The following is a 25922-nucleotide window of genomic DNA, read 5'->3' on the forward strand; positions in this document are numbered from 1 at the left end:
TGATTTAGCCTCTCCTAAAAGGTCTCTTCTTTCTTTCCTGGACTAGAATAGTTGCTGCTTTTATTTCACCCCGTGTTAGAAAAGAAATAATGTCATATGTTCATGTCCTGGAAATAAAATGTGATGATTATTCGACAAAGAATCAGGTAACAGCAAAGGCTTGAGTTGTTCATATTCAAAAATATTTATTTTTCAGTTGTTCATGATATGTGTCAAATTCTTGGCTACAGCAAAAAATTGTAACAAACAGCATCACAGTGACATACAATCAAGCTATGAGAGTGCAGTTTATTACAACAGTGTAAACAAAAAGAAGTATTTCTGTAATGGCACTGTCCATGAACCAGATTATGGCATACAGAATCCCAGCAAAAGTCAAGAGAAACTTTTACAAAGAAAACAAGCCCCCAAATTGAAGCAGAGTATATGAACCTGGCCAAAAGAGCCCAATCCACTTGGCTTGTTCTTAATGAAATGAAATCTTCATTGTTTTCAAGGCATCAATTCAGCACATGAAATAGTACTATTATTGAATAATATTAGTAAAGAGCAAGCATCTTTTAATTATGACAATGTGAATACCCCTACCGTTACATTATTAAAGGAGATGAGATGATTTGGGAATATTATTGCCTGTATAGCATGACACCTTTAAAAGATATTCCTTAGGAAATAAAAATAAATTACTGAGAAACAAAATCCAAAGTACACTGTCAAAGACACTTTTTTGTGCATAAATATCAAAAAAGTAGAATCTTATTTTTATGCAATGGAAGTAAACAATTTGATTATAATACAAGGTACATACTGTAAAATGTAGGATGCACTTTGAACTTAAAATATATTCATCTCAAACATATTTTATATATCATCATCTAAAATGGGATTAAAAAATTTTAGGGTTTTTTTTTAGATTATGCATTAGTTACAGCTTGCGTTGATGGCCACAGTTTTGCCAGCAGCCTTTTCGTGTTCTGCAAGATCCTCTTAATAAAAACACACAGGTCTGAATTCCACTACATTTTACACATGTACCTTTCTTACAGGAAGTTTTGCATGTGTTCCATCTGCAGAGAGTGGGTCCCACAACAGCAGGAGGTAAAGACAGAGCAACTAAGGTACAGTTATTAAGAAATATTGGACAGCTGGGAGTACATAATATAATTACAAGCTGGTATCTTCAGTTTCCAGAAAGCTATACATTTGTTTGTTAAAAAAAAAATAGACATCCAACATGTGTTTACTCACATGCTGACACAGAGCTCATGCAAACAATTAAAAAAAAATTACCCATGTTATTGTTCAGAAATGCTGCTTATAGTTCATCCTCAAATAAACTGAGGTCCCCTCAGAAACAGCAGGGGCCTGATGTGCAGATTGACTCAAGCAAAATGTAATTGCTTCCTCCACACTGAGACGTGAACAGAAGTATCAAACAGAATTCATTGAATTGGGCTTCATTTCAATACTGTTAGGTCCAAATACAGGTTCACTTGTCATTAAGCAATAAGACTACCTTAAAAAAATTAAATATTATTTTCTTGGAGGAAGAACATTTTCTTCATAATAGCCCGGATTTACTACATTTCCAGCTGGATCATATCTAGCCACCACAAACGTTGAGCCATCACTAGCAGATGCCTTTCCAACTCCCATCTTTTTTGTGTTCTTCCAAACCATTGCTGTAAAGTGACCTGAAGAAAGAGAGAAGAAACATAAACATTCCCTTTAAATACTAAATCTGTAACATTTCCTTTAACATGTGAGGTGCTGGAGGAAAAAAGAACAATACACAGCTGCTTCTTTGTGTAACATGAGAACAAGCTAAGGACATGAAAAGGAACCCTACCTCTAGCATTTTGTCTTGAAAACCCCTAACCTGATTTGTTTTCATACTACTATTCCCATTTCTATGTTCTGTATCCAAATAAGAACATGTAGCAGGAGAGTTGTGGAAGAAGTAGTTGGATAAATATCTGATGTAAAATTTGACAGAGACATCACAGTCTGTACTCCCTGCAGTGTGAACAGCAGTTCTGGGAGTGACTATTATTCATTTGCTTTAACTGCCTCATACTCCCCCATGTGTTTGCATGTGCAACTCTTCAAAAACCCCACTGTTTTTGTGCCTTCTTCTGCCTAGTTTAATAGCCACCCCCACATTGTTGTTCCCACTATGCATAGGCAAATCCCAAAGTCAGGGAGAAAAGCGTCATTTTCTTAATCTGAAACAAGGTCAGGTACCTCTCTTGCTTGAGCTTTATTTGAGGAACAACATTCTCAAATTCATTTTGCACTAGATTGTTAATATGCAGCAACAACCTATCCCCAGTCTCCAGATTTTAGCTGAAGTGATTTCTGTGAGTGGAGTGATATAATTCAGCAGAAGTCACATATCAATGTAAACAACAACACAGTACATTTAGTAAGACTCCAATGAGATTCCAATTTAGTATTTCTTACAAATTAATTTGCCTTAAAATAAGTTGCCTGTTCAAAACTTTGAAGTCAGAGGAAAAATGCAGTACTAAAAAACCCCTACAAATTTTGTTTATTTTCTAATTTCTCAGGGTTTTTTACACTTTTGTCAGTTTTTAGCATTATAGTAGAAGTTTCATTTTTGAAGAGACAGTTCCCAGTCTGAACTTACCTGTCCTAGAAGAAAACCCTGGGTTTTGAAAGCTGTAATTTTTTATTTCACTGTACCACCTGTCAGCCACATCTTTTCCTGAAAGACAAAAGAAATGTGCTGCAGAATCATGACATAAACACAAAAGTGTAGCTCACTTACAGCCTGGCCAGTAAGATCTTCTGTAACTTTCAGCTTGGAAGGTAATGAAGACACATCTCCCTCATCTTGGATAAGTGCTCCTGTCATCAGGCTTACACATACAGCTCTCACCAGCTTCTTCTTCCTCTTGAAATGTGTTTGAAAATGCCTAAGTGTTCCCGGTTTTCTAAGCAAAAGGTCACACCTGTGGATGCTTACCCCTTCCAGCTCCAGGTAGCCCAAAGAAAAATTAAATTTCTGATGTCTCTTTAGTTTCCCGTGTTCTCACCAGCATTGAATATTTCTGATTTCTGAGTGCATTTATTTTTAGTGGTTTCTACCTAGCACTAAAGCCATTGTGAAGGTCCATTTTGAGGCACTACAATCTGGGGTACTACAGAAACCTCAAATTTTCATACTTAGGAGCTGCTTCTGTGTGGAAGCCTGTGTGTCCAGCATTGTCTCATCCCACCCAAGGCTTTCCCTGACAACAGTATGAGGACCATGACTACAGCCAGGGATGTAGCTCAGACCCAAATCTGCAGATGCAGTGCAGACAAATGTCAAATGTTACTTGTTTTCCATTACTGGTTGTTAGGAAATTCTTGTGCCAAACACTGGGGGCACGAGAGGGGTCAGGTTTTTCCCTGAGCAACCTCAATAATTAAATTTCTGCTTAGCATTCCAGGATGTATCATTCACACAAGGCCAGGAGATTTCAAAGCAAGCTGCCAAAGCTGTTAAGCCTGACATCATGAAGAATGCTGGTCCCTGGTGGACTGTTGGCTGCAGAAGAGCAATGAGTCATGCTTTGCTATTTTGCAGCAAAAAGTCTTAAACTTGTGCACTTCTAGAAGTCAGACACTGTGTTAACTTCTTTAAACTTCAGTTTGTTTTGACTGAAGTCAGCTAAAAGGATGATGATGTTAGCCTGGCAAGCTGGTTGTCAGAGCCCTAGCTGATAAGCAAATATTCAATGAAATGCTATCTTTAGAGAGGTTTATGAACTTGAAGTACTATGAACTTATATTCCACACTGGTCATTAGGAATAGTGCTTAGTAGAATAAATATTTTTTTCTACATAAAAAGGTAACAAAACATCTCTTGCCTCCCAAAGTAAAAGTTTCAGGAATAACAATTGGTTTCTTCTTTTCCTGCTCTCCTTGCACCAGAAATGCAAACCCACTAGACCTGTATTATGGTTGAAGTATGTAACACATATTTGTTCATTTCTTACTCGTATTAAAGCTAAAATCAAGACTAAAAAAGAAAGTGCAAATAGTGACCTTTATGCAATACAAGGGGAAAAGAAAAAGCACATAGTAAAAAAACACAAAACAAACCAATCAGATCATGCTGTCCCACTCTAGATTTCATAGCTATGAAGGGTTTGTGGTAAGCTGGGTGTAACAGAAGTACAGAAGGTGACTGCTGACATATCAGACCTTATGAAGCCCATGTGTTCTATGTGTACTAGTGCTGAAGTGACTATACTACCTAAGCAAGATTTTAGCAGATGTAAGACTACATTCTCACTGCTGCCAGCTTTTTATTCCCTCTGTTAATGTATCAGTGGGATATAGTATAAACAGTATTTAAAGAGAAAGTAACCCCCACTCTGCTTACTGTAGCTCTGAGAAGTGTGCCTAGGCTGCACGTGACAGAACTTAAAATCTCCATAATGCAAGTATTGCAGAACACATGGAAGTTTTGACAAATACAATATCTCTTCATAATTAATTTGCTTTTAATTTAAAGAATACTATCATTTGAAAAATTGTTTGCTTTAATTCAAGGGAGATAGCAATGGCATCAGGTAAGACTGCCTCAGTCCTGTACCTGAAAGACAATGAGCATAGTTGGACAGCACAGTCTATCATGTGTTAATTCCCAGATTTCAAGGATGAAAGCTTTCAACTGACTGAGGCCAGGCAGTTAAAGCTGAGAAGCTGATCACTATTCTCCATTTTTCATATGCAGGATCAAGTTTTCATTATATAGCATTGCTGTCATCATCCTTGAATTAAAAGAGTCATGGCCTCACAAACTGTGAGAAAATAAAGACTGGCTTTTTTCCAGCAAAAGAGAAGGTCACCAAAGGACTAGGCAACTTTTGGCAAACTGTGTCTTGAAATCATGTTAAAGAAGTGTTCTCTAAGTGAAGGGAATGAATGGTATCTGTCACATGGCACGGGAAGTGAAGGAGAATCCAATGTGGAAGCTACTACCACATGAGAAGACAGGTAGGTACCTAGGGATTAAACAGTCTCTCTTTCCTCTGAAATACTTTTCTTGTGATTCTTTGCCCTTTATGGAGCAGTAAACAGTGCCCTGGTGGGACACAAGCCAAAACAGTGTTGAAAGTGACAGCTGGCACATAGGAGAGCTGACCAAGGAAAACCCCTGTTTTGAACCCAGTGACCTCCAGGCTTCTAGAGAGAAAACAGCACAAGGGTCAGGAGAAAACAGCACAAGGCCCTGAACCTACCTGCTTTAGCAACAACTTGCATCCTCAGACTTACTGTTCAGAAAACTGACCACAATATTTCCATTTAAATGTATTATGGAATAAATGATGCAGTCATATTTAGAGTCTATTTTGATTGCTTTTCAGTGTTCTGTTGAGAACAGCTCCCAGAGTTCCCCCAAAACAAAGGAAGTTGGTTGCTGTTCAAAATGCTTTTCAGTCAGAAGGAAAAATACACAGAAAAGAAATTGCTCACATTCTTCATTCCTGATCAGAGCAGAAATGATAAAGTTTACTCCTCTCAAGAAGCACATGGATCTGCCCGGCAGTCAGAGCTGCAGCTTCTCTTCTGTTGCTCTGCTTGTGGAACTGATTCATAAATATTCTGCTGGGCTTTTTTATCACCCTTCCTCTTTGCACTACTGTAAACTATACTCAGAGTTTCAACACTTTCACTATGGAAACACAGTTTGACTCCACCCTTGTCCCAGTGAGAGAGAGCTCACTGATGACCTGCTCAGCTAGGCTTACTAGATGTTCATTTCAGAACAGGCTGAATCTCACTCTAATGAGCTTCAGTCATGATGGACAATCTTCCTCAGGTGAAAACTTGGTGCAACAATCCTTGAACTAATGTCCAAGTATAGTTTTGCCCAAGATTGGGACCAGAACCAGCACAGTGATTTGATTTTACTTACATGAGCAACATGCTTGCAACGTGGCCACACTGACTGTGCCTCAAGCTTCCTCCAAGGGTCAGAGGAGTGACCATGAGGGCTCAGTCCAGATGTAGGACTAACAGTCTAAATAATGTCTCCCTTGTTATCAAGGGGCCACTGCATGTAAGCAGTGACCCAGCCATGCTCTGCATCTCATCAGCTGTGCTGTTGTCTCATTAAATGTAATTTTTAGCTATTCTCCTGGGTGAGGAGCCCCATTCTGTGTAGATGTTGAGGGTGTGAGTGCCAACAACTGGTACCAGACCAAGGATTGCAGGGACCTCTGTGTGGTGCCAGCAACTGGAGCAAAGCAGGAGAGGGACCAGCTGGTGAGCAGGTGAAGTGCTCTGGGGGAGCTGCAGAAGTGTATGGCCATTGCAGCCTGGGTTCTGGTCAGCAGCCAGGGACCTGTGTGTATGAGGTGCACTGTGCTGGTGACTGGAGTGGAACTGCAGCCTCAGGGTATGTCCAGGTGCAAGCTACTGGTGAAATCAGGATCCAGGGACAGCTACTGGGCAGACTGAGTGTCTGAGCTCAGTTGCTGCTGGGATCCACACTGGAATTATATTTCTATTATATACATATATATAAACATATGTAATTGAACACTATACAATTGAACACTTATATCTACTTTTAAATCATTTACTGAGAAATAGATACTTGCATTTTTTACTTATATATACTCCAGTAACATATATTGGAACATATATTGAAATCAGCTGGAAAAGGAAAGAGGAAGAGGCCACTGGTGCTGTTCATTTTAATACTGACAGCATCTGTTTGTGCTGCTCTGCACATAAACACATGTCCATGATATATGTGTGTTTGTGTAAGACTGGAAACACATTCCCAGCCTATGCAAGACTGGACACACATTCCTAGCCTCACCATTGGGAACACAATGCTGTGGTAGCCCTATTCCTTTATTCAGCTCCCCTCAGCATTTAACATCTCTGAGCCCAGCCTTAATGTTTCTCCTCATACCAAAGAAAGCTTAAATCCTCAAGTAATCCCACTAAGTTGCCAAAAACATTCTAATAGAATCACATAGACCATATTTCTCTGCAAATGGGCAGCACCTCAGTGATCTACTTAAAAACTAAGTTTTCATAAATTCCTTCCACCAGTCTGAAGGGAAAGAGGGTGGATTTAACACTGCCTAGTTAAATAGCTACCTAGACTAAAGTCATACCAATGGCTTTTGGAAGTAATTCTCTGCTTTCAACATCCCTTATGCAGGTCTTTACTTATTTACTTTATTTAACACTATTGTACGAGCCTGGTGTTAGACAGCAAGAGATAGATCAAGGCAGGCCTTCAGTCAGAGCACACTGCTCCAGGGCTTGGACAGACAGTGCTTGTGCTGTTCTGCACACTAGTCCCAGCCTTAGGAGACCCAGATTCCTCCCATGACAGATTTGGGGGATAGCTGACTGGATTTCTCTTACAAACTCTCTGGAGTTCATAAACCATAGTGCTTCCACCAGCAACAGGGCAGGTTCTTCTCAGCCACACCAGCCATCCCAAACAGAATTCAGATATCCAGTGCTTGCCTGCAGCCCCCAACACATGAGAAATGAGATGATGCATCCTGAAGCCTGACATAGCACAGCTGCCAAGGCAGGCTGCAGTCTCTGCATTAGTGGCAGATGACAGCTCACTTATTTGAACACAGACAAAGAAAAGTCTGCCACAGAGCAGTTCCTGCAGGACTGGAGGGAGGAAACAGCTGTCAACTCTTTCTTGGATTACAGGGATAAACATATTTCTAGCAACAGCTTTAGGCTATGTAACTCTAAAATCCTGAATAGAATTCAAGGTATTCTTGTACCAGGAGAGGAGTCATATTAGAAGGCTTTATAGTTGAAAGCTTAAGCCTTCACTGAAACAAGAAATGCATCTTCTGGCATTATTACAGAACTCAGCAAGAGCCAAAATAAACAACACCGTCACTTTCTGAGAGAGAATACAGAGTATTCTAGAGGTTTATTGAGTCTTGCTTTATCTGGGAAAGAAACCAGAAGACACTGCCTGCCTTTGTCAAGCCCCTGAATGGATGTCTTAATCCAAATTCCTGCCTCATTGAGCAGGGTACAAATTAACTATCCAGAGGGAACTATATGAGAAAAAGAGGAAGAATGAACCAACTCCACAGAGGTGAAGACTAAGCCTAGATGAGAAAATAACTTCCTTTGAAGAACTAGCTTTCTCATTCTGGCACTTCAAGTGATCCTGTTGCATTGGAAAAGTAGAAATGTTTCACAGAACAAAAGAGGCTTGTAGCTTAATTTGCTCAACATGGTACTTAATCCTGTGGATAAAAACCAGCAAAACTTCTCAAAACTGGAAAGCTATGTATGGAAACTGTGCACTGAAGAAAACAGACCACATCCAGAGAAAAGACAGACAGACATTATGTAGAAGGATTTGTGTGTTATGTTTCCAGCTCTCTAAAAGGGAATTCTGTGGCTTTAACCTCAAGGGAAGGAGCACAGGCCAGTAACACAAACAAGAAAGAGCTAAGCTCAGTCAGTGAGTCATAGCCCCTATGCAAACTCTGCCATACATCTGTGTTTTCCCATGCTGCTCCCAATCCTTTCCTCACACCCTTGCAAAGGACAGAATGCCAAATATGAGCAGATCAAATTGTATTTTTCCACCATGGGTTTCTTTTTCAACAGGAAAATTGGGACTAGAGTTGGCACTTGAAGAGGAACCAAACAGCATCCCTGGGACTAAAACTCACTAAAATTTCCAGGTCCTTCAAACAGAGCCTCCAGTCTACAGAAACGAGCTTCTGTTTCTTTGGGGCTGTGCTGGAAATTCCAGGGGTAGATTGGAATAAAGAAAGCAAGTGGTCACTTTTAATACATCCCACCTGCTGTCCCAGCAGGCTGAGACATGAGCCCTGCTCACTGGAAGGAGGCAGGAGGGAAGAGCCTGCTGAATCTCTCTCCAGCTGAGGGCTTATTACAGGTTGTCAGCCTCACCAAAATTCAGCTCCTGGGGCACCCAAACCAAAGGCTCACAGTGACAAATTACACTTACAATCAGAAAACACATGGAGTAAAATAGTCTTCAAAAATATAATAATGAAAAAGGGCTTAAAGCCTTTTTGCTGACAGAGTGGAAGATATTAGTGGAAGGACATTAGCCACTGTCACTTTGGTGTCCAGTCCCCTGCTTTTGCCCCCACAAACAGGAACTGCTGAGCAGTGTGCAAGAGACATTTTTCCACTTCCCTGACCACAGCTGGGTTGTGGGCAGACCTCTCTTTGGCTGGGACAAACTAAGGATAAAGGTGAAATTGGGGGCATTGTCGACTTCCTTCTCTCCTGCGTGGACACACAAGCACCACTAAAGACAGCTCCACAGCAGGGACATAGGGAGCAGGGAGAAGCTGCCAAGTCCTGCTTCCAAAGGGACATAACACTCCCCCACAGTCCCTTACTCCCTCTGTGCCCACAAATGCTTCTTGTTCTCAGGACACACAGGTAACTGCAAAACAACAGCCTTGTCCCCAGGGAGCCTGGGCTGGGCTATGCTGGATACATTTGAAGTAGAGGAAACTCCAGGACTCTTGCTACCAGATGCAACCCAAAGTACTTGAGATAAGGCATTTATCAAGTGTCTGTGAGACAACAAGAGAAGAGAGCTCACCTGATTGGTCATAGGATGCCCATGCTAGATTTTCTCCACAATTCCCATTAGCAGACTCGGAGCTATGCTTGAGGACCCTCGTGGTAGCCAGTTCTTCTGCATACCTAGCAAAGGAACCACACATTGAGTCAGGGACCACAGCTGCAATGAGCAATAAGGAGGAGGAACAGGAGGAAGAGAAGGATATGCAAGGAAGGAATTGTGCTGGAAGATGACAGGTTTAAGTCAAGTTGCAAAGCCCTGAACCAGAGATGCTTTAAGGTTACATAGATCAATGAGTTAGGCAAAGGAAAAACATATTTTCCCTGTCTTTCATGAGCATTTGTATAAATTCTGAGAAGGGCCTAGAAGAAATCAAAGGGCAGATTCCCTTGCACCACATTTTAACCAGCACTTGGAAATCCAACAGCCATCCTTAGCCACAGCTGCAGGTGGAAAGGGAAGTATTTACAGCAATTGCTACAGGTGCCACCTCCTGGCATTTCTAGGTCCCTTACAGGAGTAAATTAAATGTTCTCAGTGAGACTGGAAAAAAACAGAAGTGGGAATTTAGTCAAAGAAAGCACAAACCCCCTCCATTTACAAATTAAAGAAAAAAAGGTGAAATTCAAAAAAAGAGCAATGTACCAGGAAACAAGATGGAAGAGAAGGGGATCACATGGAGACTCTCAGGCAACAACTGTGTAAACCAACACAGGGATAAGCAGCACTGTTTCTGCAGAATTTGACATGTGTGTGAATGTGGGATGTATTTTATTTTCTTAGAACAATAGGGTTAAGAAGAACATAATGGGTAAAGCAATTACTCTGTTTATTCAACATTGGAAAGGCTTCAATACAGAGATAGGGAAATTGGAAAGACCATTTGTTATTTCTTATAGTGGCAACACAGAGTCATCAGGTCATAGATTTAAAATTCAAGTGAGACAAAGCTCTTCTTCCACACTGTGCAGCAGAAGTCATTGCCACAGGACAATGCAGGCACCAAAGCACACATGAGTTTGAAAAAGAGAGAGCAAATTCACAGTGTATGGATGTGGGGAGGAATCTTCATGGCATATTAATGAACAGCAACAAATAAATGAGGACACAACTTACTGCTTAGGAAAATGGTAATTTCCAGGATAAATCTGTAATTTCCAGAAGAAGATAATGGGGGAAGGATCACATTTGTTTTGTCCTCTTACTCCTTCCCTAATCATGAATTACTGGCATCTGCCAGAGACATGAATTTTGTCCAGCTGAACATTTTGACCCAAGCTAGCACTGCAGTCATTAGGTTCTAATTTCCTTCTGCCCTAATCCACCCACCAAAACAAAAAGAAGAGTAATTAGCTACATCCATTAATTTAGAAATAATGAAAACTTGTCAGTTGTCAGTTTGCTAGATCCTGGACTGGAGGATCTTTAGATGCTATCTCTACAGTCCTGTAATTTTCCTAAGGATCCTCATATCCCAAGTTAGAGGCAGGACTAAGTACACATTGCAGATGGATGAAGCTGACAGGGATTTGAGACAAAAGGTGATTAATCCACTCCAGCTCAGGCAGCTGAAAGCATGAGATTTTCATCTGAGATCATCACCCTATGCTTCATTACAGTTAGAGATAAACAGACACCTTCTGAGGCTGACTCATCTCATGTTAAAGCAGGAATCCAATAGTCAGTTCACCTGTCACAATAACTGGACCTGAAAATAGTAGGAAACCAAATAGCAGGAAACATACCATTTTCAACTCAGGTAGAGAAGCACAGAAAAGCACCCAGAGAGAAAAGCACCCAAACACAAACCAACAAAGGTGTGTATATATATAGGATATACCCAAAGAAAAGGTCAAGTTCTTTTTTTAATTTAAGAATATACAAAATCTGTCTTGAAAAATATGAGATTTCTTAAATTTCATGTCTTTTATTCCAACCAAAACATTTCTTGTTCTTGCTATCAAGCAGTTTTACCAGTCTCTAAACATCTTAATTCTTACAAGTTAAGTTATAGACCTCAAGCAAAGAGAAGTTTCCTATTGTTGTTCATTGCAGCAGGGCATCAGCTGAGACCAAAGAGGGTTGTGAAGAATTTCCGAAGGATCTAAAAATACCCAGCAAGGGCAACAGCACACTCAGAGATAAATGTGCAGCAATGCATATTTGATAGAATAATCTGAACTATTCATACAAGCCAACTTGTTCAAACTGAGTGTTGCACTTCTGAGACCCAACAAGTGCTATTGACAAGTCAATGAAATCTCTCCCTCACTGTGAGCATGAAAAACAGAACCAAAAAAAACCAAACCCTTTGAAGAACAGAAGGAAAGTCCCAGCAGATTACAAGATTGGTGAATGAGTCACTAGCATTCCACACTTTAGGAATACTGTATCCAGTTATAATGGTGTCTCAAGAAAAAAAGAAAAAAAAAAGAAAGAAAAAAAGTGAAAACACCAAGATTTTTCTTCCTGCCAGAGGTCATGTCCACATGCCATTTACATGGTGTGTTGTACATCACAAGACCTGGGAGAAATCTAGGAGTCAGGAGCCAGTTCATCTGTGTGACATCTGTGTCCCATCATGCTGGGACAATAATCAGGTTCTGGAAAGACTACAGCATCTCTCTCTCCCAATCACCCAGCACAGAGAAATCTGCATGGTTATGGTAGAAAGCTAATGGGAGGAGATGTTATGTGTAGAGTAGGAATCAAACTGCCCACCATTCAGTATAATTTACCTTCTGAATAGTTTAATCAACATTTACTCCTTCAGTTATCTCCTTTGTACTGTGAGGATCATAATTAAAAAATAACTGAAGATTTTTAAATCTACTTTTTCAAAAAGATTGCTGTAAAGACAAGGGAATTCCTATGGTTATCATAACTACAACTGTAAAGAGAAAGGAATTAATATGGTTATCATGACTACAGTAAGGAGGACAAGCAGTATTGGACTCAAATATCTGTAAGGAAGACTCAAGTCAAAGAGCAGGGAGATGGATTCACTGTATGTTAGACTGAGAAGAAGTTGTGCAGTCTTCAACACTGGAGTAGAGGCAAGATATTTCCTTCCTGACAGAACAGAGAACATATAATACTTTTACTTTTGTGGCTGGGAGATAAATAAATTAATCTGAAATTACTTCGTCCTGATTCCACTGATCTTAGACCAGTCACCACTTCTTATGATGAAAAAGTTCTTTTCTCGCTATTTCAGCAGGAGTAGATCTTCTCCTGCAGATGACAATCTCTCATCTGACAGAAGTGGTGATGGAGCATGTTTTAGACAACTGACCTCTGTAGAGGACACCTACCAGTGCAGACAGATGTAGTCAACATCTGAAAAAGGCTCCAAGAAAGATTTGTATCATTGTGACCACGTGTCCATGTGACCAGCTACTGCTATGTGATGGAAAAAGAGGGGATGCAAGAGTAGAGTCCCACACTTTCTACTCAGTAAGTCTTCACTTGTTATCAGCATGTCAAAAGGCAAATATCTTTGCAATAAACACAGTCAAACCTAACAGATAAAAGTGTCACAAATCTCATTAGAGAAAAGAAAGGACTGAACTCACTGTTGGGCTCCTCTGTTTAACTTCTTGCAGAGTTTTAATGGGGGGACTCCATGTTTCTTCCTGTAGTCATTGTGTACTTTCAAGACTTCTTCAGCAAATTGTTTGGAAGCTGAAATCACATTAAAAAATTGGAAAGGTCTGTCAAATACAGACATTAGCGAAGACAGAAAAAGCATACTCTGAACCCAAGCCCTGGTGCAGGCTGGATAGAAGAACACAAGGGTACCACCCTCATTACCTGGCAGCAGGATGAAAGGAACCACTGACTTCCATCCAAAACCAAACTCTAACAGACACTCCCATTGGGAAAGCTACAGACTCACCAGAGGTTGAAGAAAACTGTGATCATTACTGCTTTCCTCAACAGCAGGTGATTTAAGGTTAGTCAATCAGTTTGTCAGTTTAAAACCAAAATCAGTTTGACTGACTTTCATTTTAAGCTCTCAGTGCACCGCATCACCATTCCAATTTCAGAGTAAGCAACAAATAACTCCTCCAAGGAGATGCATTAAAAATGCAAATGATTGTCCCTGCATGCAAGAATTGTCTGTATTAGTCAGGGCACCACCTAAAGAGAATGAAGATACTAAAATGTTTAGATCTCTGCATGTACTTGGAAACATGCACCATTCATCTAATTAATTTTCTAGTACAAATTCATAGAAATCTCAAAATACACCTTTATTTGGCTCAAGGCAAATAACTGTTCACAAACAGCAAGTGGTAAGGAAAGAAACAACTACTGTGGCATGGGTTTTTATATTTATTAATGATTCATCAGCTTCATTTCTGAATATCTCAGTTAGCATGACTACCATCATTTACCTTGCAAGGCACTTGGGAAACCCGAACAGATCCTATGACTAAAAAGAGTTTCCTGTTATTAACCTTAGATTTCTCAGCTTCCTCTCACTACTTGATCCTGACAACTGAAATCAATCATTCTCTGCTGTATTAGCATTATTCTCTTCTGCTGTTTGTAATGATGCACTTTCCCCACAATAGAGCTGCCAGTTTGCTCCCAGAACGTTTTCCTAAGGTGATTACCCAGCTTACTCTCATGCTTTAGGCTGCACTTGGAGTTCTCTCTAGCTCCTCAATAGCACTGGGATAATACAGTAGCCTAAAATAATCTTAGTATCCAATGCACACAAGAAAGCCATTACAGTTTCCTGCAGTCCTTAAATCTTTTGAACACAGTCAGAAGTTGGGTTGGCTCTTTCCTGATGAAAGTGTCATTGTGGACATATATCTAATATATTCTCCATAACATGCTTTCAGGCTCACGTTTTTGGTATCAGTTTGTTGGTATAACACAGAAGCCCTGTTGAACAAGGTGACATCTGCCCACCACCTTCTTCCTCTTCAGTTCTCCCTCAATTTTGTGTATCACACGTTGCACATCACCAGAAAAACAGGCACCTCCATTCTGGTATTCAAGCACACAAACTCCTAATGAACCTGTCTCATCAGTCTGGTTACTGTAGCTCACAGCTCACTGATTTTATCAGGCTAGAGTCATAAACCTCTCATCTGCTCTGTTACAGAGGTAGCCAATTTCTACAGCATCTATTAGAAGTCACTGAGGAAAGCAAGCCTACATCCAATTCACGCCCTTCCCTGATGCAGGGGGTCCAAGCTTCCAGCAAGGAAATGTTAAGACAGCCTACAAATTAAGGACATTGAAAAACACAGCTTTGAAAGTTGCATCACATACTCCAGACTACTTTTTTTTCTCTTGAGACCATGCTAAACTTGTGCCTGTTATCATCTAGACTTAATATCTTACCCACTCAGCACTGAAATAGTAGATAAACAATCTGACCTGCAAGTATGGAAGTTTCTATCCAAATAATTTGCTCTCAATGACAATATCAAATTGAAATTCTAATTTAAAAAAAAAAGTCAACTGAAATATAGATTTCATCAGTGCCCAGTCCATAGATTAACAGAAATACTGCATAATGTAGCTCTGTACTAACTTTCTGACTTACAAAGAGTAACAAGTCATGGACAAAACTGAGTTGCTTCTAGCTGCAACAGGCACTGCTATGCTGTCCCTGGAGAACCTCCATCCTCCCTTCCCCTCAAAGGTGGCTGCTATAGAAATGCTTATCTTCTGTGACTCAAGCTCATGTGCTAACCACCTCCCTCTGTACAGCTTTTCCCGTGCCTGATGATGTGTGGAGAGGGACGCCCAAGTGCCAGATATATTTCAGATTTGTTTCAGAATGCATGTTAAGTTTTTCCATTTTACCAGTGTTCCATACACTGAGAAGCCAGGCATTAAAAGTGAGAGTTAATGGGAGTTTTCAGGCTCCCACCCAAATGGGAACAGCTTCCCAAACAGCTGTGGAGACATACTTCTTTCCCTTCATGTAAGCTGCTTAAGCTGCTAGAAAAAATTATTTTCTACTGCCAGAGAGTTAAGTTTGGTCATGGATCATTATGCACCTTAATAAGTAAAACAATTGAAAGTATTAGATACAGTTGCTTCCTCCTCAATATTCAATTATTTGCCTCTATTTCTTATTCTTCTGGAACACTGGCTAAGATTAATGGCAGCATGTGATGATGAATTTCTAGGCTATGATGTGGTACAGAGCATACCTTACAGCTGTTACGCTCTTGGACTTCCAGGTTCATTGATCAGCTTTGTGTGACGGGGAAAAATAGGCAGAGGAATCTAGGTTGCCTTTTCCCATCACATTTGTTTTTCAGAGAATTCTATTTCTCTATTCTTACTGTCTCTAAGCAGCGCCAATCTACTGAGTCTTTCTTGCATGAAGAGCTCTTCATGCCTGAACCCATACAGCCTCTTGTTAGAGCTGTCTTCTCCTGCCATTTCTTCTTTAGTTTGGGCACCAAAACAGAGTTTACTTACCTGAACATGTGTTCCACAACACAAACTGCCCTGCATCACCTTTGCTGCTGTCAACTGTGCCTCCTCCACTGCTCTTGTGGAGCCACAAGATGGTAGAAGTGAATTGTTCCACAAAGCACCAAATTCCTACACAGCAGAAATGCTGTGGGTAGCCTTTACCTGAGCACTCAGGACACACAGCATTATAGCAGGCACACACACGGCTAGCAAAACAAGCATATGTTTTTATGCCTAAGTATCTACCCTGGTGACTCAAAAATGAGCCCTGTATCAATCTCCAGAGGTATTGTTTCTTTTCAGTGCTTGTGGTCCTATTATTTATGGATTAATTTTCACTGGTAATGTTTTACTTTCCATAAATACTAAGTTTTTCTATTTAGCCTTCAAATAATTAATATATAATGCTATCAACAAAAGAGAGTTGGGACTGTTCAGTCTAGAGAAGACAAAGCTTTGGGGAGACCTTATTGTGGCCTCTGTTTAAAGGGGGCTTATAAGAAAGACAGAGGCAGACAATTTATTAGGGCCTGTAGTGATAGGACAAAGGGAAATAGATATAAAATAAAATAATGTAGATTCAGGCTAGATGTGTGGAAGAATTTTTTTATGATGAGGGTGGTGGAACACTGGCACAGGCTGCCCAGAGAGGTGGTGAATAACCCATCCCTGGAAACATTCAAGGTGGGGTTGGATTGGTCTCTGAGCAACCTGATCTAGTTGAAGATATGCCTGCTCTGGAGGTTGTATTACAGGACCTTCAACAGTCTTCCAACCCAGAATGCCCTATGTTACTATGAAACAAACCTCATTCAGAATCCTACAGAGAAAGGTACCATTACATCTGTCTCAATCTCTCTTTGAACCACGACAGAGGCCTCAAAAATCTTCACCCAATGTGTGCATTGGAGGTAAATTGAGATAATGACCCCACCTTTCAATCTTCCCCCAAAAAATAAATACCTAGAAATTTGCTCTTATATTAACAGGACACTGCATGTTACTTCCATGTTACTCTTTCAGGCCCAGAACCCGGGCAGAAAGAAACTATCTTGCTTCCAGCCAGGTCAGGGCTAATTTTTGCAATAGCCAGAAGGGAGCACAGCTAGGACCTGGAGATTATTCTCTACCACTTCTCATGATTTTCCAGGAATGGGAGAAGGGGTCTCTTCCATGTCAAGGCAGCATGGCACAATCAGCTGTTTTAGGCTCCAAGTGGTAGTGAGCATTTGCATATGAATCACTCACCTGTCTTGTACATTTTTCTATTAATATTGTTGCTGTTACTGTTTGTTTTCTTCCTGTTTCTGGTAAATTGTTTCTCATTGCTGTTTCCAGTAAATTGTACTTACAAGTCCTTACTTTTTGTTTCTCCAATTCTCCTCTCCAGCCACCCATGGGAAGGGAGAGAGGAGACTGAGAGAGCAGTACATCATTTGGGGAGGTTTCAGTAGGAACACTAAATTGGAGAAAACCATTCCTAAACCACAACAGAAGCCAAAATACATGGAGAAGACAGATGCAAAGTAGATAGAAAACACATAAAAGGTAATTAAGTAATTGTTTAAACACTGAGTTTAAAGCTCTGCTTTTAAACTGAAATCCCTTCAGTCTCCCTTGATTCAGCAGAACTGCTCTACTCTACACTGGATGTGGGTTATGGAATAAGAATGCAGCAAATACAGCTTTTAGTAGGCCCAACAGGTTTGTGGAAAAAATTAATTGAAATTAGAAGCTTTAGGGAACTGTAAAGTAACTACGTCAAAAAGTCCTCTGTTACTGTCCCAGGTAACTGATATTTCTATTGTGACAAACTTCTCAAAGCATATTCACCGATTGGAAACAAAATTCTGAGAAAAAGAGATCCCAGCTTCTAAAGACAACATTTGCATCTAGACTCTTCTAAGAGAGCTGACATTTATTATTAATCTTTATCCACACTTAAAATGTAACTCTCTGGAAACCATCCCTAGCTGAATCTTTCCCACTGTGAGAATAGCATTCCTTCTGTGGAGGAGTGATGGATGTCTAACTGATATGAGAAATGTTAAGAAGACAGTCTATGTTCCACTGCACTTTGACTCAGCACTTTGGTTTGAAGCCACAAATGCTTCAGGGTGGTCTCATGCTGGCTGGGTCTGCAGCAACAGGGAGTGAATGTTCCATGCTTCTTTCTCCACGTATTTAACTGCACTTTCTTGCCCCCCATTTGGGACTGTAACATCTTCCAAGACTGGGCCTTAATGCTTGATGTCATTTAGGAAAATAGATCTGACACTCCAATTCATGAATTATTTCCAGCCATAAAAACTGATCTCCTCCAGTGTTAAACTCCCTTTTTCTTTAACATAACTGGCTGATTGCTTGGAAATATACAGAAGAAATGAAACCATGTATAAATCTGGAGGAAAGATTTAATAATGCTATGTTTAGAAAGTATTGTATCCTGGGTGGGGTTTCCTTGTCTCCTTTTACACAATCAAGAATTCAAAAAAGGGGCAAGGTCCCCATCCTGTACAATAAGCATTTATGAGAGATATCACAATTGTTGGCACATGATTTCCCTTCCAACCTGAGTTATCTTGTAACCTTACTAAAAGTGAGAAGAGAAAGTACTGCTGAAAGTGAAAGGAATTGGGAGCTATAATTAGATACCAGTTTAAATGGGAGTAGTTTCCTGGAACGTTCCTATGTTTGCTGCTCAAAATACCTTTCTCTTCAGCTCAGGAGATACTTCTTCAGGGAGGAATTTCTGTGATGCTTCTCAGCATCCACTTTTGCCTGAATTTTCTCACACACTTGCTTATCACTGGGGTGAGCTTCAGGACAACAGTGAGATGTCTGAGTTAACTGCATCTGATGGACAAGGACCCCACTCATTTTAATATCTGGGCTTGCTCTACAGCAAACTGGCAACTTAATAACCTTGCATTACCTGTGCCACACAATGTAACACACTCTTTTCCCTCATACCCAGTCTGGGGCATGTGGCCTGAGAATATGAAGCTGCCAATGCAATAATGTTTCAATGACATTAGTCATGTCACTATTTGATTGCAAGTCCTATTCTTGCTATAATAGACAGTGCTGATTACTTCCTCACTTAAGGCCTTTTATAAACAGTAAGGCAATTGACTGCCCTGATTAAAAAGGAACACCTGGTAAACTGGAGGCTGCACAGCTCTGAGAGGCAGCAGAGCCTTCTGTGATACAGACATTTACAAAACAAGCAGCACTAATCAGCAGTCTTGAGGTCTTGAGCACTGACAGAAGCAACTTTTCACTTCCACTGGAGGCAAGGGTGTGAGGAGAAGTCCTTGGCTTGTAGCACCTGTCTCCTCCAAACTGACCAACAATCAGAACAGCCAGCAATCACTTCCATGGAGTGACATAAGGTCGGAACTGACTGCTCGTCATCTCCAGAGCAGCCAGTCCTGGCTTTGCATGAAAAAAAAAAAAAATCAAAAGTGTTGTTTTTATTACTATTCTGCCAGGAAGGACACCTGAATATTGTAATCATGCCACACAGCCACAGAGACGACATTTGTAGGCATCTAATGTGTATGCTGCTATCCCTTTTAAAAAGGCTAAGGAGACTCTCCCATCAGAAAGACCTCCTGTTCTTAATTAATTCCTAGGGCACATGCACTTCCAAACACAAAGCCACAAGTGACCTGTTTGTGTTAGAATCACACTTTGCAGGAGATGCAATTCGTGTAATCTTCTCCATCTCTTCTTTCCCCAGTGTGCTGTATATGCCTAGAGTTTATAATTACAGAAATTTATTGAAGATAATAAGGCACAACTATATTCAGTAATGAGTAACAACAGAAATCAGTTGTTTTGAGTAATTGTACAGAAGTAATTGAATTGAAATGGAATAATTTTTTCTATTCATATTTTGCATGCTGCATGTTCTTATGCTCTGTAGATGGACAGCAACAGACACAACCTTGTTTTTACCCAGTGCCAAGCTCATTTTCCATAGCACTTCTGGCTGTGTGGTGCCAACCAAAGTCTTTGGAAAGTGAAGAATTTTGCAAACAAGAATCAAAGTGAGATAGAACAATCCCATGTCTGCTGGGATGTGCTCCTGCATTTTACACCTCTACCATTCATGTTCTATCATGGTTTGGGGTAAGCATACCTGAACTAGTTTTAATCTCATCAGCTCCAATGTCCTCCCACCTTGTTTTTCTGCCAAGGACATCCAAGATAGCTGTGGCAATGCTCAAAGTATGTTTATTTATGCACCTCCCTGAGGCATGGAAATATGGCCATGCACATTTCTTCTGATCACTGATCTGTGTGAACTCACCCATCCAGTACCCAAAGTCAGGCAGGGAGGCACAGAAATCTTTCTTTACTCACATTTACTATCAATTACACCACCTGTTTTTCATCCCTCTGCTCAACAGGTTAAACTCCAGTTCTCACAATATAAAATCTTTTTTTAAAGGGTATTTATTTCATAGAATCATAGAATAATAGAACTGTTTGGATTGAAAGGGACCTTTGAAGATCATCTAGGCCACTCCTCCTGCACTGAGCAGGGACACCTTCAACTATACCCTATTGCTCAACCTACCCCAGCTTCATCTGGCCTGACCTTGAACATTTCCAGGGATACATTAAATGTTTACAGTGACCTAAACAGACCCATATTGTCTTCCTACAAAACACTCCAGAACTCCTACCAACTCCTCTCACCTACTTGCATGGGAGCCAGTTCTGCACCAGGGAGACTGGGCACCCACACAGCCTCACCTCATCCCCCTATACAGGGCCACCCAGCCCAGCTCTGGCTGCTGTTCAGACCTTCCCAGAATGGGCAGAACTTGTCTAGATCTGCCTGTAAAAACAGAACACAGATAGGCTCCAACTTATCTTTCAGAGAACAACATAGCCACTACAGAATGAGAGCTCTGACACGGCCTTCTGGCCTGTTGAGATAAATAATAAACAACAAAACAGTTAAAATCAAAATACTTGTTTTCTCATACTTTTTGTTCCTGCACATAGAGCATCAACAGAAGCAAATTCAAACCTAGGCAGGACACACACTACCAACTGTATGGATAGAAATGGGTGCAGCGTTTGCATGTAATAAAAGCTTTCTTCATGCTCAATTTTTTTTTTTTTTTTATGTACAGCAAAATAGCATGGGAAACCTTGGTCGGTATCTCAGTTACTACAGACCATCACATTCTATCTTATTCTTCCTCAGCCCTTCCCACTTGCATCAGTATTTATCTGCTTTGGACACGAGGAGCTAAGGGTATAAACCAACAGCTGACAGGAGCAACTGCTGTTGCACACGGTGGCTGCTGCACTCTCCTCCCCCACCAAAACCCTGATGCTTCAACAGACAGGTAGAAATTGGGCCCAGAATACTGCCAAAGCCTGACACATTCCTGGAAGACTTTTTTCTCTGCTACTTATTGAACTTGAACCCAGCAATCAATGTCTTCTACACACAACTGTAGATGTGGGACTAAGAATTGAATTAACTTTGGTTTTGCAAAGTCATTTTCCCACCACACCACCAGTTCAGTTCTGGTGTAAAGAAAAAGACAGTAACTTGTGTTGGCTAGTTCTGCAACTATCCCAATGTTACCAAATGCAAAAGCTCAGTTTCTAGCAGTTCAGAACAATCCATCTTCCCCATCCCCTCCAGTACTGTAAAGCCAGCATAACTCTTTACCATTTTGGCAGCTTGGGAGTATCTGATTTCTCAGAAAGCAAACAGGTCACTTGTCCAGTATGCCTGTATTTTTGTCATGACCTGACATGGCTGTCTCTTACCAGGATGCTGAAATACAAGTCAGTATTTCAGCTGAAGACATAGCTTGTTCTGCAGAAAACACAACAGTCCTTTTTACTGTGCTCTGAAGATGCATCTGAAGAGTTAAAAACCAGCACATGCTTCTAAATGAGATTAAAACCGGCATGGAAAACTGCATTGAGTCTGGTTCCTGTCTCTTTTCCTTTTCTCAAAACCCTTTCTCAGCCCCTCTTTGTTTTGTTTTGTTTTTTTGTACTGACTCAACACGCAGAGCAGTGGGTAACTCCCAGCCCTTTCTCTGGAGTCCCGCCCACATTTGTAGAAGTGGTAGAAAAAAGGAAAACCAGCAGAAAAATAAAACAAAACCAAATTCTGTAAAAAGATTGCCGTATTTACTGTGCCTGACCTTGACACCGTCTGCACACACTTGCCAGAGTAAAGAGAGCTATTCTCCCGTAGGGAGCAAGCGGGGCAAGCTCCCTTCCCCCACGAGGTTGAACCCGGGGGGAAGTGGGAGAAATAAGACTTTTAGCAGCCTTTCCTACCGCCATGCCAGCCTATTCAGAGACTCCCACTGCTCAGCAGAAATCCACGTGCTCCAGAGCGGAGGAGTGGAGCTCGCAGCCAGCTGCTTTCCTGAGCATCGCCTGCAGCTGCTGGCAGGGATGGATATCCCCCGTGGGGCGAGGGCTGCCCGCAGGACCCCGCCTCCGGCCGCGCACAGCTGCAGCGGGGTCAGAGCCCTGCCAGCACGGCAGTCTCAGCAACAGGGTAGCCAAGAGCTGCCAGCTCCCCATCCCCTCCTTTCCTGCAGAAATATTGTCCCTGTCTTCTTGGTTAGAGCTCTCTGGGATCTATGGGGACCGCTGCCTGCACTCCCCACTAATCCAAATGGTGTCTGAAAAGGGAAGACCTGGGGGAGGGCAGAGGGGGTCTCCGTGTTTGGCTTAAGTGCTTGCAGGAGTTATGACCACGGGAGGCATTTTCTAACCCTGACAAGGAAGTTTCAGTATGAATTTAGTTTCATCAGCCTGTAGCTTTCAGGGAAGAAAGCTGAGTCAGAGGTGCCAATGGTTTCAACACTCAGCTCTATCCAATGAAACGCAGAGTGCTAAGTCTCTAGCTCTGACACTTGGAATGAACATTGCTTCAAATATAATCTAACAACTAGTATTACAACATTATTGGAGAGTTTTTACCAAAGAACTGAGATTTCCAATAGCAGGTTTTCTTTGCGTGGCGATACTTAGACCTCAAGACAGATTTACCAAACCCAAGAAGTTAAAGAAACTGCTCATTTAAAGTAGTGGCCCTGCTTGTCATGAATTAGAGCATCCTTAAATTAAACCTTCAGGTAATCCCTGCCTTAACCTCTCTGACCCAGAAAAGGAGCAAGGGATCTGTTCTGAGGTCAAACAGATCTGTCATGCCACCAGTTACATGTCCATGTACCTTAGTACAGAGAAATTTGTCTGCATCACACCTTAAGAGCACTAGAGCAGGAACACTTTTTGTATTTCACAAAAAGCACAGAGGAAGCAATACCCTGTACAACAGCTGCTCTCCCCATTCAAAGGCAAACCACACTGAATGATCTCAGAGAGGAATTTGAAGACTTCAGTGAACTAGAAAGGGCAGATGGGATTTAGTCAATAAACCAATTGTCAGGACAGGATCTCAGTTTTATGATTCATCTAAAAATATTGCACACAGCTCAAAGACAATAACCTGGACGTAGTTTAACATTGGTTTGAAAAGCATGACACAAATAGAAAACATTCTTAACACATACCTAGATCTCAAGTTCTATTTGTATAACCACTTAAGGCTGCAAACATTACCCAAGCCTTGGCAAAGGGAGTTTCTGGTCTGCCATTGTTCCTAAGTTTGTAAAAATCAACTAATGCACAGCAATAAATATGCAAGGGAAAAAAATGAAGATGGTAATTGCCTTATGACTCTTTTAGCAATTTTCATGCATTAAAACAAAAGGAGATTTTTATTCCTTTGGGGATTGTGAGATGCACAGTGGAGTATATCTACTGCTTTTGCCCAATGTGCTTTGATAATGTAATGAAAAGGCACTACACTGATTTGGTATTTGTACTTCTTAGCATGGGAAATGCTGAACTTGATACTTCACAGTGACTATGCTTATTTAAATTGTTATAGGGTTATTTATCCCAATCTAGCTGTCAGGATATGAGGCCAAACCCACCCACTGGCAGCTGGACTTTGCCAAAAAAAAAGCAGGTGGCTTGTCTGGACTGGGTGTCATACCAGTAAGCCCTCTACAGTCATATTTGCAGACAGCTCTGATCTCATCTAGCAAGCTGACCTTTAAAAATAAAGAAAATTTTTTAAAAACTCAATATGCCCATGCTGAGGCCCTTTAAAGTGTTACTCACACAAAGATTTTCTTTAAGTTTCTCTGAAGAGGCATAAAGTTTTGAGTTAATCGAGTTCTAGGTTTTGCTGAGCATGTCCCCATATGTGCTGTTCACACACAGGACAGACAGACAACATGCCACTAGGCTCTGATTTGTCACAGAAACAATGCCCTAAGAACAAGAACAAAAAGTCCCATCCAGTTTCACTGCTGTTTCAGAAATTCAGGACAGTTTTTTACTCATGGCCTTAACAGGACAAAGGCGGAGAAAACCCGGGGCACTGAGCACTCCCTTCTGAAGGTCTCTGGCTCCTTGGCAGCTTTGGAGAAGTCTCTCCAGCCCAAACTGAGCAGGGCACACAGACAGCCAGCAGCAGTGGGGTAAGAACCAAAGCACAGGCAGCAGCAGCAGCAGGGAAAGGCTAAAAGAATATGCGCACAGCTGGGGAGAGACTTAGGAGCTGAGCAAGTCTGTCCGCAGTTAAATAGTAACCAGATCTTACATCTAAATCCTTCCGACAGGAAGGTGATAAAGCTTACCCCCCTCGAAGCATCCTGCAGCTTATCTGCAAGGCTAATAAGTTCTGTCACACAGCAAGACACAAAATAACTTTAAAGCTACAGGATTCATAGCCATTTTTTACAGCAAAGTTAAAGTATTTTAAGTTACAAAATACAAACTTTACAAAGTTGTATATGAAATACAACTACCTCTACACCGTGCAGGCTGAGGAGGGGGGTCGCTTTTCTTTTCTTTTTTTCAATCCAACCCTTTGTCAGAGAGAAAGCTCCTCCCAGGCTGTACCATGCACAAATGAAAGCAGCCTTCTCCGAGGAAAGCCACTGAACGCTTTAGCAATGCTTTCCAAGCACAAAACCAGGCACGGACTTTGTGCGACCACACAGCCAACTGCACGAAGGCATTTGCTCACCTGATTTCCCCATGACCAAGTGGGTTTCTTTTTTTTTTTTTTTTAATTTCACCTGCTTCCTCCTCTCTTGACTGAGTTTTGCCGCTAAGTGCCGGGATGAAGTGTTCGCAGTTTCAGCTCAACTTCTTCATTCGCCTGCGACCGCTGCTGGAAAAAAAAAGCCAAACAACTCAGCAGCACGAACCGCTACCGCCCCTTCTTGAGCGCTGGAATAAGCCTGCCCATGCCTTTATAAGGCATAGGGACACCGCTCTTTTTTCATGAAAAGATCCTGGTTAGGGTCAGGAGCTATTTATCCTCCACAGTAACCAAGCAGCTCCAAAACACCATATGTTTTCACATACCATTTTAGCTTAGTAATCGCATCTGTCTTCTGATAAAAGTAGGCTGTGAGAAGAAATTCTGCTGACAAATAGATCTGCTGCCACAGTGGGCATAGCCCATGGGGCTCTCATACAGCTAAATGATGTTGAAGTTTTACCCACCTGCTGTACATGAAGTTGAAACAGAAAAGTGATAAAGCACTTTGAAGTATAACTACATTTGTATGTCTAAAATGAATCACTTCCTGCTCTGTTACAACATAACCTGTAGAAGGTATTAGTAAAATAAGATTTTGCAGGTTAAAGAGGAGCTGTGCTGATGGTGTGTTTCTGTGAAAAGCATTGGAGGTGAGTATGTCTCATTTCATCTGTGTAAGCACGCTGTGCCACTGTTATCTACACTTTACATCAAAATGCCTCAAGTTAATCTGGCAA

General features: G+C 41.1%; 1 protein-coding gene across 1 annotated transcript; it reads right to left on the reverse strand.

The window, feature by feature from the left end:
- Positions 1-160: 160 nt before the first annotated feature.
- Positions 161-25662, reverse strand: GLIPR2 (GLI pathogenesis related 2). The gene is made up of 5 exons (XM_036379031.2): positions 25165-25662; positions 13178-13286; positions 9621-9724; positions 2651-2728; positions 161-1694 (listed from the first exon to the last, which is right to left on the reverse strand). The coding sequence occupies exons 1-5, from the start codon at positions 25175-25177 to the stop codon at positions 1534-1536; spliced, it is 465 nt and encodes a 154-aa protein (XP_036234924.1). The 5' UTR covers positions 25178-25662; the 3' UTR covers positions 161-1533.
- Positions 25663-25922: the final 260 nt, after the last annotated feature.

The sequence above is a fragment of the Molothrus ater genome, chromosome 1 (assembly GCF_012460135.2).
Source record: "Molothrus ater isolate BHLD 08-10-18 breed brown headed cowbird chromosome 1, BPBGC_Mater_1.1, whole genome shotgun sequence".
Lineage (NCBI taxonomy): Eukaryota > Metazoa > Chordata > Aves > Passeriformes > Icteridae > Molothrus > Molothrus ater.